The sequence below is a fragment of the Dasypus novemcinctus genome, chromosome 11, assembly GCF_030445035.2.
Source record: "Dasypus novemcinctus isolate mDasNov1 chromosome 11, mDasNov1.1.hap2, whole genome shotgun sequence".
NCBI lineage: Eukaryota > Metazoa > Chordata > Mammalia > Cingulata > Dasypodidae > Dasypus > Dasypus novemcinctus.
Window position 1 is genome coordinate 3,003,682 of NC_080683.1, and position 12,669 is coordinate 3,016,350.

General features: G+C 56.9%; 1 protein-coding gene across 46 annotated transcripts; it reads right to left on the minus strand.

Moving 5' to 3' along the window:
- Positions 1–524: 524 nt before the first annotated feature.
- BAG6 (BAG cochaperone 6) lies at positions 525–11,898 on the minus strand. 46 transcript variants are annotated; one of them, XM_004467860.5, is made up of 26 exons: positions 11,509–11,720; positions 10,386–10,506; positions 9,202–9,319; positions 8,902–9,101; positions 8,613–8,666; positions 8,395–8,469; positions 7,552–7,790; positions 6,984–7,113; positions 6,335–6,532; positions 5,910–6,162; positions 5,524–5,601; positions 5,306–5,413; positions 5,073–5,185; positions 4,876–4,963; positions 4,388–4,671; positions 3,717–4,011; positions 3,386–3,555; positions 3,176–3,229; positions 2,944–3,046; positions 2,731–2,855; positions 2,430–2,576; positions 2,270–2,329; positions 2,022–2,165; positions 1,837–1,944; positions 945–1,091; positions 525–711 (listed from the first exon to the last, which is right to left on the minus strand). In XM_004467860.5, the coding sequence occupies exons 2-26, from the start codon at positions 10,491–10,493 to the stop codon at positions 616–618; spliced, it is 3,495 nt and encodes a 1,164-aa protein (XP_004467917.2). In that variant the 5' UTR covers positions 10,494–10,506; positions 11,509–11,720; the 3' UTR covers positions 525–615. The 46 variants fall into 46 exon arrangements, with proteins under 46 accessions (XP_004467917.2, XP_004467921.2, XP_058162457.1 ...); XM_004467864.4 differs by lacking the exon at positions 11,509–11,720 and adding an exon at positions 11,150–11,407; XM_058306474.2 differs by lacking the exon at positions 11,509–11,720 and adding an exon at positions 11,150–11,403 and having other exon boundaries at positions 4,876–4,960.
- Positions 11,899–12,669: the final 771 nt, after the last annotated feature.

Here is a 12,669-nt window from a genome sequence, read left to right on the forward strand (position 1 = left end):
CAAAGAATTTGCAGCCATTGATGATGGTCCACAAAGATCAACCGAGAGGAAGTGTTCACAAGCCTTTATTGCTGCGTCCTCAGCTCCAGCGCTCAAGCACAACAGTGGACTTGCTGACCCTGGCTGGAGGCCAGTTCAGGATTCTCAGGCTTGGTTTAGCTACACATGGTAGGACCGCTAGTCAGGCTAAGAGTAGGTCTGTAACCCCTGGGGGGGGGTGTTGGTTTTTGGCTAGATACTGAGCTATCTCAGTAGAAACCCAGAATAGGTGGTTTTCCCTCCCAACTTCAGGTCTTAGTTTGCATGCAAAACACCTCTACGCAGAAATACTTGAAAACATTCAAAACAGTTTCAAGTGCTGCATGAACAGTGAAAAGTAATAATCACATATAATGGTGGGGAGACATTAAAAACTGTCTGGGATAGCTGAATATTCCTTGAGTACTGATTTTTAAAAATCAAAAGACATTCAAACAAGATCAAGGGGCTTTGATTACTTAGAAGGACAATTTACAGACCAAAGAGCCAGGAAAATCCGACTTTTATTTCTTAAATACTGTGAAGGGAGGAGGGAGAGGACGGTCCCTTGATGAGGGAGGACCACAGAGAAAAGAGCTAGGGGTCATCGGCAAAGGCCCGGTGGGTGTTGGGGAAGCGCTGGGGGCTGTAGTTGGGGTCTTCCTGCAGTCGCTTTTGTATATCCGACCGGAGCTAGAGTGAGAGAGCAGACTGGGTGAAGCAGCACTGGCCTGGCCCTGTGGTCCCAGAAACACAAGGGCATCACCCACCAGCCACACTGTGTCACTGACCCCAGTGCCGCTGGGGGAAAACAAGTGGCAGCCCCAGACTGTCCAGTTCACCTCCAGAGATGGGGTGGCAGGGGAGGGACCCTAGCCCAACCCCTCCCACTAGACCATCCCTATTCTGCTTCAAGATGGGGGCACCTGCTGCCTGTAGCTCTCCTGAACCTCTGGTGCCTCCAGGTCCCGGCTCAGGCTCTCGGGGCTCGTCAGGGGCCGAGCTCCGGCTGCCTTAGCCGCCCGGCTCACGGCCTCTGAGAGCAGCAGCTGGGGGCCCTCACCCTGCATCGTCTGGGGAACGGGGTGGGGAGGGAAAAGAGGATCAACGTCAGATCCGGTGCCACCACCCAGCGCACCCTTTCCATGAGCCAACCCGAGACAGTGAGAGAGATGCAGTCCATGTGTGGTTTTTTGCTTTGAGGTACCGGGGCAGGGGAATCTGGGGCCTTGTATGAGGGAAGCCAGCACTCAACCACTGAGCAACATCAGATCCCCTGAGTTGGTTTTTTCGTTTTTTTAGGAGGCACTGGGAACCAAACCAGGACCTCCCATGTGGGAAGCAGGCGCTCAACTACTTGAGCTACATCCACTACCTCTAGTGTGGTTTTCTGAGATCAGACGAGATTGGGTGCGTTCAGGGTGGTATGGCCGTAGACTCTAGTGTGGTTTTGACAGCAAAGATGCCTTCCTAATTGTGCTTGGCTGTAGCCAAAAGCAGTATTTGAATGCACTGAACTTGCTCTTCAAAGTAAGAGGGACAAGATGGGTCAAGCCACCCAGGATTCAGTGCCTGCTGATCCACAAGAGGAAGCTATCCTTCGGGAAAATGGGCCCCAGTCACGAGCGGATTAGAACGCGAGGGACCAGACAGCACTGCCAGAAAACAGACTAAGTTAAGTCCCATGTAACAACTTTGAGCAGGTTTTCAGTCTCAGGTTTCCTTATCAAAGAAGCGGAATGATCCAGCTCTACAGAGCCTGATTCTAAGCATGACGAGGGACGTGGACAGGGGCATCCTCGGGGAAGGCGAACCAACCTTGCGTCTCTTGGCAGGCATACCGCTGAGGTAGGCGTCGCTCAGAGGGGGCTGCGGTTTCACCTTCCGTTGGCTCTGGATGTCCTGCTGGATAATAGGGACCCATTCCTGAGGAGGAAAGGGTTAGGAAGTAGTAATTCCCACAGCTTTCAGCTGCCCAGCCCACCAGATCACCTGACACTTACCGGGGGGACTGCAGCTGCCCAAGGTTCCGTCTCAGCTGATGTTGTGTCCTGCTCCTCTCGGGAGCACCCCTCAGGAGCAGGAGGTGGGCCTCGGGACATGGCCTCTTCCGCTGTTGTTCCAGGGGCAGGGGAAGCATTCTCCCTCTGAGTCAGGAAGCAGCAGGAGTCACACTTCAGATCTCTGTCTCCAATCTTCCCTCCCCCAGCCCTCCGACCATGTTATCTGGCCCTTCCACCTCTCCCTGTACCTGGGGCTCAGGAGAAGTTCTCTCGGCTCCCTGAACTTCCATTGGCTCCTCAGGAAGTGGCTGTGAAATTGGTCAGGGGAGAAGAGCACAAAGGCCCTCTCAGATCTTCCCAGCTACCTGAAATCCCTTGAGCCTGGGGCCTAGGCATCGGGTCCCTTACCTGGGGTGGGTCACCAACCCTGCGGACGTATCGAAGGATGGCATCGGGGCCGACAGGCATGTGCTCCAGCACCACCTGCAGCCTCAGCCCCATCATCGTGGTCAGCCAGCTCACCAAGGACGGATTCACCCCACGAGACATGCGACGCTGAGGGGACACAACACCGCACATGCAAAACCCTGAACTGTTTTCTGAGTAATGGCTGGCAGTTTTGGGGAGAAAAATGAAACCTACAAGATACCAAAGAGAATGGAAATCTGAGGAAGCAGAAGGCTAGGGGCCGGGGCTGGGTGGTGCTTACAATTCGGCCATTGATGACGGCAGCAAGCTCCATCTGCTGTCCCCCCAAGCAATGCAGGTTCAGGGCCAAGCACTCAAACAGGCCCTGGTTACACAACTCCAGCAACCGGGCCCCAAAGCCACCGTCTGTGGGCAAGACACAGGGAAGGAATGCCAGCCCTCGGCAGCCCTGCCCACCGGGCACAGCCCCCGCGCCCGGGCCCGCTGCCCTGACCTGTGCAGTGCAGCACGTGGGCAGCAATGCTGTTAAACTGCTCCTGCAGGAACTCCAGGTTAGTCCGGATGATGTCCACACCTGGCTGAACCTGCACCAGAGACTGAGACAAGACACACAGGACCCAGTCAGGAACTCCCAGGGTCTAGGAGCCAAAGAGCTGGGAGCAGACAGAACAGCAACTGCCCTGCCCAGACCTGAGAGGAAAGGGACCCAGGGCAGAACTACTCACGAAACTCTCCCGCACGTATTCTTCCAGCCCTGTGATCAGTGAGTGAGTCGCCATCTGCAGGGGACGGGACAGTAAGGCTTCAGCACCCACCCCAACAGGTCCACGATGGGCCTGGAGTGGTCAAAGCTTCAGCTGACAGCTAAGGGAAGCCAGGACTCGGCAGCTAAAGGTGGGGAGAGGGCCGCGCGTGGGGCCCGGGCCTCCATTTACCCGGATGTTACCAGGCGTGGGCTCCTGGCCACCCAGGTAGTGCTGGTGGAAGAAGGAGCGCAGCTGGGGCTGGAGCCGCTGAAGGGGCTGGAAATGCCCGTGCAGGAGCATCACCACGTCCACCATGGAGAAGTTCTGGCACAGAAGAGAGAGCAAGGCCCCAAAGAATCCTGGAGGCGGGGGCACTAGTCAGGAGTGGGTCTTTATGGCCTGGGCTGCTCACCCACCTCCAGCCCACCTGGGCAACACCCCTGAACAAAGGTCATCTAGCCTCCCCAGCTGTCCCTTCCTCGAGAAGGCCAAGGCACACACACACACCCCCGATGCTCACCGAGGGCCCCATCGGCCCCAGGCTCGAAGATGTTGCTGGACCCGCTGAGGCGCTGTATGAAGGCAGCGATGCTTTCACTGCTGCCGGCCCGCGCCCCCAGGGAGCCCAGCAGGGAGCTCAGCACGCCCTGCACCACCGAGGTGAAGAACTCCGGTGGCAGGCTCTCAGGACCCAGGCCTCCAGGACTCCCTGCGCCGCCACCGGAAGGGGACCCGGGTGGGGGCGGGGTCTGCTGCTCTGGGGCAGGGGGTGGGGGCGGGGGCGGTGGAGGGGGTGGAGGGGCCGTCTGTGTTGCCTGGCAAACAGAGAAGGAATAAAGAACAGAAAATGAGGTGAGAATGGGAACAAGGACATAAAATGGCATCAGGAGCCGCACAAACCAACAGGAGTCTGGGAAGATAAAGAGCCACAAATTCTGGTCTTTCCTCCTCAGAGCAAAATACTCATGAGTAGGTGCTCAAGGTAGGTTTGATGAGAGGTGTGTTGAACAACTTCCCCTCTCGGAACAGCGTAGATGAGAACGCGATTCCTCACCTCCAAGATGGGAGGCCGAGGGGTAAACTCCCGCTCTGCCGCGCCAACAAGGGATCGGAGCAGCGGCCGCCCCGCGTCTGGCGGAGCTGGGGGAGAGGACGGGCGAGGCAAAGGACAGGCCGAAGGTAGGCCCTCACCTGCAAGAAGTCCGTCATGCCCTGGAGGAAGGCGGGGACGCCAGGCATCGCCACGGTGATGGTGGGGGAAGCCACGGCAGGCCCGCCGGCCCCAGGCCCTGCAGGCCCCAGCAGGTTCCCCAGGAGCTGAGAGAACTGCATGTCGGCGGTGGGGGGCTGGGGCGGCGGAGGCTGGGCAGGCCCCCCGGGGGCAGGGCCGGCTGTGGTGGCTGTGTTGGTGGTGCCGGCACTGGCCGAGGCAGTGGCAGGGGCTGGAGGTGGAGCCATTCCTGGGGTCCCCTGAGCTGGAGAGACCAAAGGGACAAAATCAAAATCTGAAGAAAAACAAGACGCCACAGTAGGCCCCTTTTTGGTCTTTCCGGCAGGAAAGCAAGAACCAAGAAAACATGGAGACAAAGAGAATGTGCCAGTGAGCAAGCTAGAAAAGAAGTATCCGACCACGGAGGCCATGGAGCCTCCTTCACTTGAGGAGGAGGACGAGGACTCACCCACGAGGACAGGCTGCATGAGAAGCTGCCCCACCAGGCCGCTCACCATCTGAGCCAAAGAGGCATTGGCTCCCAGCCCGGCGCCCTGCTGGGAAGGAGAGGAGAAGGGAGGCTCTCAGCCCTGCCCTGCCTAGGTGCCACCATAGGATTCTCTCCCCAGACTTGTCCCCACCGCAACAACCCCCCACCTCACTCACCAGAGCCCCAGAGACCGGGGGTCCCCCAGGATGTGAAGGCCGAGCCTGTGGAGGGGTGGGCCGGGCAATCACCACCCGGGTCGGAGCAGTCGGGAAGCCTGGCACCTGCTGTCCTAGAGGGCGCCGAGGGAGAGACCAAAGAGGGCTGAGGACCGGGCCCTTGCCCGCCAGCCAACGGCACCCACCACGTGGACCGTGCCCCACCTCCCAGGCCGCCCCTGCCAGGTCGTTACCTGCGGCCGCGGAGGCAACAGCTGCCACCATGGCCTGATGAGTGATCTGGTGGGCGACGGCGTGCATGAACTCAGGGGGCAGGGAGGGCAGCTGGATGAGGGTGGAGCCTGGGGGGCGGGTCTGATGTAACCTTGAACCTGGACCCCTGCAGCCCACCCGCTCGGCCCTGCCCCTTCTCTACCCAGAGCTCAGCCTGCTCTGCTGCCCTCACTCTTACCCAGGGTCTGGCCGTGACCAGGGGCTCCCAGGGGGCCAGTGGGAACGCTCGGAACTCCGCCGGGCTGGGTGCCGGAATCTGGGCAGGGAGACAGAGAGAGCAGTCCTCAGACGGCGGGGCCAAGGCCTGATGGCGTCCTCCTGAGACCAGGGGTCCTTCGGGTCCCCACCCCGCCACTCACAAAGCTCCCCTTTGCCTAGACCTGACGGGGGAGAGAGTCCCATCACCACGCCTACAAGTCCAGGGATAGCACCAACCCCTCTGCCCTCCCCACACGCGCCGCTCAAGCCTCTGCTCCACACCCTCTGCTGCTGCGGCCAGGGCTGGGCTCTCCTTCCCCACCCTGGCCCCCTGACCACAGCACGGACCCCTCCTCCCTCACCCACCTTGAATGTTCATGTGCATCATGACCACGGGCTCCACGCTCTGGTGGGATATCCGAATGACTCTCGGGTGGCTGGTGGCTGGTGGGGGAGCTGGTCCTGGGGGCAGAGCCCCCTCTGCTGAGGACTCAACAGTGGTAGAGGAGGGCGCCAGGGATGAGGTCTGCCCAGAAGCAGGGGGCGAGGCCTCCGCACCGGAAGTGGGGGGAGGCCGAGTGCCATTCCCCGTCATAGTCACAGTAGTCCCCACGTTGATCTGCAGAAGACGCAGGTGGGCAGCAGTGAGGCCAACACGGCGCCAGCCCAGGTGCCTGGGGGCAAACCTCCGTGCCGCCCCAGCCCCCTCCCTGCAGGCGTCCTTCGGCCTGTGATTGCTGGGCCATCCCCCCGGCACCCCTGCGCTGGCTGCAGCCAGGCTCCCCACCCACCTGGATGGGAATGGCTGCCTGCTGGAGCACCATAGGGGTGGTGTAGTGAGACATGGGCCGGACCACGTGCAGGTGCCGTGGGGGCGCGCAGGCCAGGTTGCAGCGCAGATCCGACAGCGCCACGAAGGTGTTGCCCAGCAGCCGCAGGCTCTCCCCCACCAGGTTGATCAGCCGCTGGTCCTCCTCACGGCCCTCGTGCTGTACCCAGACCAAACCCAGACAGAGGTCAGGCTGGAGCCCGCCTCGGGACAAGGCCACACCGCCTCCGGACAGTGCTGAACCCTCTAAGGCTTTAGCTACATCCTCACAAGCTCCTGCGTGGACACACCTTTGCGAGTAAGTCAGGTTTTTACTGACATAAAGAGTTCCTCGTTAAAAACCACCCTACAGCGCACCGATACGTCACCCCTCACCTTCCTTACTTCATAAACGTCTAAAATAACTCACCCAGGGGAACGAGGGACAAGGATGGTGGGTGTCACAGACTGTCATCTGCTTTGAGAGGGAGCAGATCACTTACACATCTAGGAAAGGCATTCTGCTGCAGACAATGCCTATGAGGGGGTGGTAAGAAGCTATCTGTGTTTCGTCTATTCCGCTCGGGGGGCCCCTGGGGCTGAGAGGACAGACAGGGCGTCACAGGGCTCACGTTGTTGTTGTAGTCTGTGCTGGCGGCAGCGCCCAGAACCTCATAGTAGCGCTGCAAGAAGGGCTGAAGGCGGCTCTCCAGCCGCTGCAGTTCCTGGAGCACCTCGACATACTCCGCAGGGGAAGGATGGCTGTAGGCAACCCAAGGGGCAGTGAGCCAAAGCTTTCCTCCGCTTCTCAACCTTGCAACCAGCAGGGACCACATCTGCCCTACCTCTCCCGGGCCTCCCCAAACCCTGATCCAATCTCTTCCTGGACTGCTCCCACTCTCCTCACCCCACAATCCTGAATCTACACTCATGAGCTTAACTCGAAAAAGAGATGGGGTCTGTGTAAGCTCAGGAGAGCATTTTCATCAGCTCAGGTGGCACCATTTGGACTTCCTCGCCTCAAGGAGGTAAGTGTGTCTGCTCTGTTGCCAGGCTGCCCCAAGAGCCCCTCCCTGCCACCAACTAACTCTCCACATAAGATTCCAAAAGGCCTCCTGCACCCTCACATCCTACCTATCCCGGTCCTTCCCCTTCCCTTCAGGCCTCCCGCCCACTCCAAAGGTGGCCTCTTTCTCTCACTTGGGTGTATTTGTGTCCGGGGCAGGTGCTGGGCCCGCTGGGGCTGGGCCGGAAGGAGTGAGCTCAGGGCTCTGAGCTGGGGCCCGCTCCTCCACTTCTTCTGCCTCCATGGGCTCCCGAGGAGGGACTTCACTTTCGACCGGTTCTGACGCCTGAGAGCTCAAGGTTCCTGGCTCCGGGGCCGCAGCTGGCGTCTGTGGGGGCAGCTGACTGTGCTGTGCTTGGGGTCCCCCTCGACACTGAAGGGTGGGGAGAGGCGGGATACCAAAGGCAAGATGAGACAGCTGAGAGGATTCCTCAGGTCCACAGGATCGAGTAGAGACATGTTCTAATAGGCTCCTCAAAGGCTGGGATCCCCAGCCACTAGCTTAAATACACGGTCAAAGGCGTGCACAAATTAGGTGCATAATAAATACCTATAATACCTACAAATAAACCACTGACAAAAACTAGGGACCGTGGTTTCCTAAACTTTGTGAGAGGAGAGAAAAAAGCAAGAGGTTGCAGCCAGAACACAAACTAATAAGACATTCCAGTAATTAAATTTAACGAAGTTCTTAAAAACCCACAAAAAACTCCACAAAAAAAACAAAAACAAAATCCTTAAAAGACTTTAATTAAAAATATAAGATGCCCTGAGAATTATCTGACAAATCTGAAACAAACTTCCTAGATACCAGACACCAAGAGGACTGGCAGGGACGAGATAGTCTCACAAAGATACTTTTTCTGCTCTGAATAACAAAGACGGCAAAGCAGCCTGCGGATGTGGCCGAGCATGCCCCGCTCTGGGGCTGAGAGAATGCCGGGCAGGAGAAGCGCTGGGTGGCCCTGTCCACTCACCTCCATGCGGGACAGCAAGGTCTGTATGTCTCTGATCATGTGCTGCGCCATCACCAGCCGCACCCGGGGCTCACTCTGCGAGAGGAGGAGGGCTGGTGAGGTCAGGGTGCAGATGCGGCCCACTAAGGTGGGTCAGCTGGCTCCTCAGCCAGGCCCACCCTGCCTCGAGGCCCCTTCTCCCAGATCCCCTTTCCTGACCCTCCCAGGCCCCGTGATACCTGAACTGGGGCCTGTTCCATGTTGATGTGAACATCCACAGCAGAGCCGTCACTCTGAGAAAAGGGTAAGGGAAGTTGCTCTGGGAGAAGCCAAATACTAAGGCCCCACACCCGACTCCTTTTCTGGAGCGCACCCCTTTTCCCCTCAAAGACAGCGGCCAGTGTCAGGGCACAGGGCCTTCCAAAACCAAGTGACAGCCTGAGACCCCGGTCCTGGGAGCTCCCTGCTGCTACTACCACAGCATCCACCCTGCCCCACAGAAAGCCTCCATGAGGAACCCAAGCTTACAGGAAGATTGAAGGTTCCAACCATGACATAGCTGTTGGCGTTCCGGTCATGAACAGAGGCCCCAGGACCCCGAGTACCAGGTGGAGGTCCCCCACCATGGGTGGCTGAAGGAGACCCTGTCCCAGAAGATGCCCCAGAAGAAGGAAGCTGAGTCTGAGGAGGAGCCCGCTCCACCAGGTGAATAACCTTTCCCCCAACATCTGCAGGGAAAGAAGACATTAAGATACCGTAAAGTCGTGGCCTCAGCCCATCCCTCCGCACAGCAGCCTTGACCTCTGACTGGCCTCTCCCACCCCTTACTGTATTCTTGGAGCTTTTTATCATCCTGTAGAACTCGCCCCTGGTAGATGAGCCGTTGTTTCTCAGAGGGGATGCTGACAGAGGCAGCAATGTGCTCCTTAAACTCTTTTACATTCATCTGCAGGGATGAAGAAACAAGGATAGGAATCAGGAAATATAGGAAGAACAGAGGAGGAACAGCTGCCTTGTTAGAGTGATGGGTAAGAACCATCAAAAAATCACCAACCATTTGTCTCGATTGTGAGGTAATTACTGTGCAAAGCCCCGAGCTGGACAATACCAGCCAAAACACAGGCAATAAACTTAGTGAAGCTCAGGTTATAGGCCCAGATGAGTACTACATGGCTGAAAAACAGAAGAGCCAACTCACATTCTTTTCTCTCCTTTTCTGGCCCTCAAGGGCATAGGTCTAGAGCAGGGCTTCGTCACCTCTTTTGTTCCACAGACCCCGCCAGTCAGGTGAACACCACGGACCCCTCACTAAGCCCACGCTACACAGTATTACTTAAAAGCAATGACAAGGAAGATGGGGTGGGGAACCATCAGAAAAACCTATACATTTTCTTAAACACTACAGGAAATACATGCTTTAAAAATCTAAACAGTACGTAAGTCAGAGAAAGAGAAAAAAGTGAAAACAAAATTTCAAAAAACACAAAAATAAACAGAAACAAAGCAAAAATAAACCTATGGATTGAGCAAACCCATTCCAGATTTTGTCTCCAAATATTACAAAGATAAAAATAGCTGCGTCCATGGCCGTTAAACTCAAAAGATTAAAATTATGCTACAAACCATTGTAATTCCTACTCAACAGTCTAGTAGGGCTCCACCTGCATTGTGAACTCTAATTTCTAGTCTTTAAAATACAGTACAGGTATGGCCAATTTTTGTTATCAAGACACACTTGGGCTTTGGATCTCTATGTTTTGTTTCACCTTTGGGCTGGGGTCCACCTGCAATGATGGCCCACTCCTCCTTCCCCTGAATATCACTCTGGTCTGAATTTTACAGAAGGGAAGACAAGACAAAATCTGCGTCGCTCAAAAGAAACATCAAGAAAATGTTCTGCTAGAATTTTCATTTGAGGCCAAGAAAATCAGACTCTTCCCTCAGGCTCAAGCTAAGAAACCTAGGAAAGGAAGAGCTAATACAGTTATCTTCCAAAAGTGCTAGGATCTCACCTGGGCCCCCACAATAAAGGTCCGAGTCTGAGAGTCCAGGGTCTTCACCAGCACCTCCAGGCTGTCAGGCTCCTCCATAGCGGTACTGGTACTATCACTGGGCTCCATAGCCGACAGCTCTCTAGGGAAGAACCGAGGAAGAGAAGAAGGTCCGCTGTCGCCCGGGGCGGATTTTATAGTTCCGGAAGCCTCCCGGCCTGAGTCCCCGCCCCAGTACCTGAAAAGTTTCCCTGATAAAAGCCCACGCACTCACACCCGCTCCCATACCCCTTCTGATTGCGGGACACAGGGGCAGAAACACAAAGGGTAGCTCGACGGCAGAGGGACCTGGAAGACGGGAGGTGGGAGGGGCTCCCCGGCGCCAATCACCGTAAGAGGGCCAGTCGGGTTAGGAAGTAGGGAAGGATGGAGGCACGAGACCAGCAGTGTCATCACCGGTCGCGATAGAAAAAAGGCCCCAGCGGTCAGCAAACCCTGGGACAACGCGAGAGTGGGGGGTCGCGCCAGACGCAGCGGAGAAAGTGGATTCGCGCACGCGCGCCACGCCCATCGAACCCGCCTAAGTCACACGGACCGGAGGCCGCGGACATTCACGCGACGGGACGGCCAGCTGTTTGCCCTCTTCCGCCTTCGCTTGGTGCTCCAGCGGAGCGGCGCAACCAACACACAAACACACGCACGTGTGTACACACGCGCATACACACCACCTCGCGGCTCCGCCCCCGACGTCCCCCACGGTACCGTCACTTCCGGTCTCCCCCAACCTGCCACCGACGGCCACTTCCGTTTCCCCGATTGTATTAGGGGCTCGCGAGACGGCACTTCCGGCGCCCCCAGGTCCCCAAGCTTTCCTTTTGCGGGGATCGATGAGAAACTCCACGGCCCCAAACAGAGTGAATCCTTGGGGGCCAGACGGACTGGGGCCGGCCTAGATGGGAGGGAGCCGAACACCCCGAAGAACCGCCGCCGCCGTCGCCTGGGGGCCGTACTGCGCCTGCGTGCGTCCTTACGCATGCGCACACGCTTAAGCACCGCCCCCGCTGGCGCGGTTTACGTTTCCCGTGCGCGCGCGCGAGCGCCGGAAGTTTGGGGTGGCCACAGTAAATGCCTGAAAATAAGTTACCATTTGGGGCTCCACGACCGTCTCCAGAGAAGCTTTAGACTGTTGTATGGATCTTGGAGTTTGAGGTCTCGAGATTGTGCCTCGCTAATCTATGTCAAAGTTCTGGCCAGAGGAGAATTTCAGGCAGCGCGGCCTCTAGCCACCTAAAACTCTGCTCTCCTCTCACTGTCGTCCTCGTCGCGCCCTTCCTTCTGCGGCTCCGGAAGTCACCCTTTCCTTAGGCGGTTGAGGCCGGCTCGCGCGCTGCCTGTTCTCCTGAGTCCGGTCGCGTCGTTTGGCCAGACTTTGACGCGCTGCCCGGCGGGCGTTTCGTGGGGTGCGAGCGCCGTGTTCCTCGCTGGCAGTGCACGACCGAGGGGACGCGTCATGATTCTCAGAAGCTATGTATTTGTGTCAAGAAAAGGAACGCCTCCGACTTGGGAACTGGGAACAACTGGAGTCAGAGGCCAAAAGACGAGACCCTTAAGAATTGAACAGACTGTCAGGGGACTTGGACAGCCCCGGCGTGAGGGTGGGGGTTATCGCCCCTCTTTGCCCTCCCCCCACGAACAGGGTGTTCAGACCCGCGCCACCGCGACCGTCCAGCCAGACCTGTCGCTGCCAGAGGGCCAGCCTGTGCTGCCCAGCCTTTCCAGGATCCGCAGTTTTTATATCCCGAAGCTCCAGTACTGTTTGAATTGCGAGTTTAATAAACGACTGTTTAGTGAGCGTTCAGTTTGTGCCAGCCAGTATCCTAATGGTTTTACATACTGTTGGCATAGTTGAGCCTTTTTACGACTGAGATAGATATTACATCCGTTTTATTGGTGAGTGCACTTAGACAAACCTAAGTGGTGGAAAGAACTGACGAATCTACACCTGCCAGACTCCGGGTCAAGCCCTTCTATTTTGCTGCCCCAATAAATAACTGTATATCAAACATACCCCAGAGGAGAATAAGTACAATAAACTCATGTATATTACCCAGATTATTTTGTTTCTTTTTTAAACTAAATAGCAAGCCTCACCTCTCAGGGCAAAAATTTTTTGGCAGTCCATGGGTTATGAATAATTTTAAGGACGCCCCACTCTTCCTTGCATTAACTCCCTCACACTTGGCATTATCCAATTGCTGCCTCTTGACGACTCTTACCTCCTATTACCCCATCAGAAACTAATGAG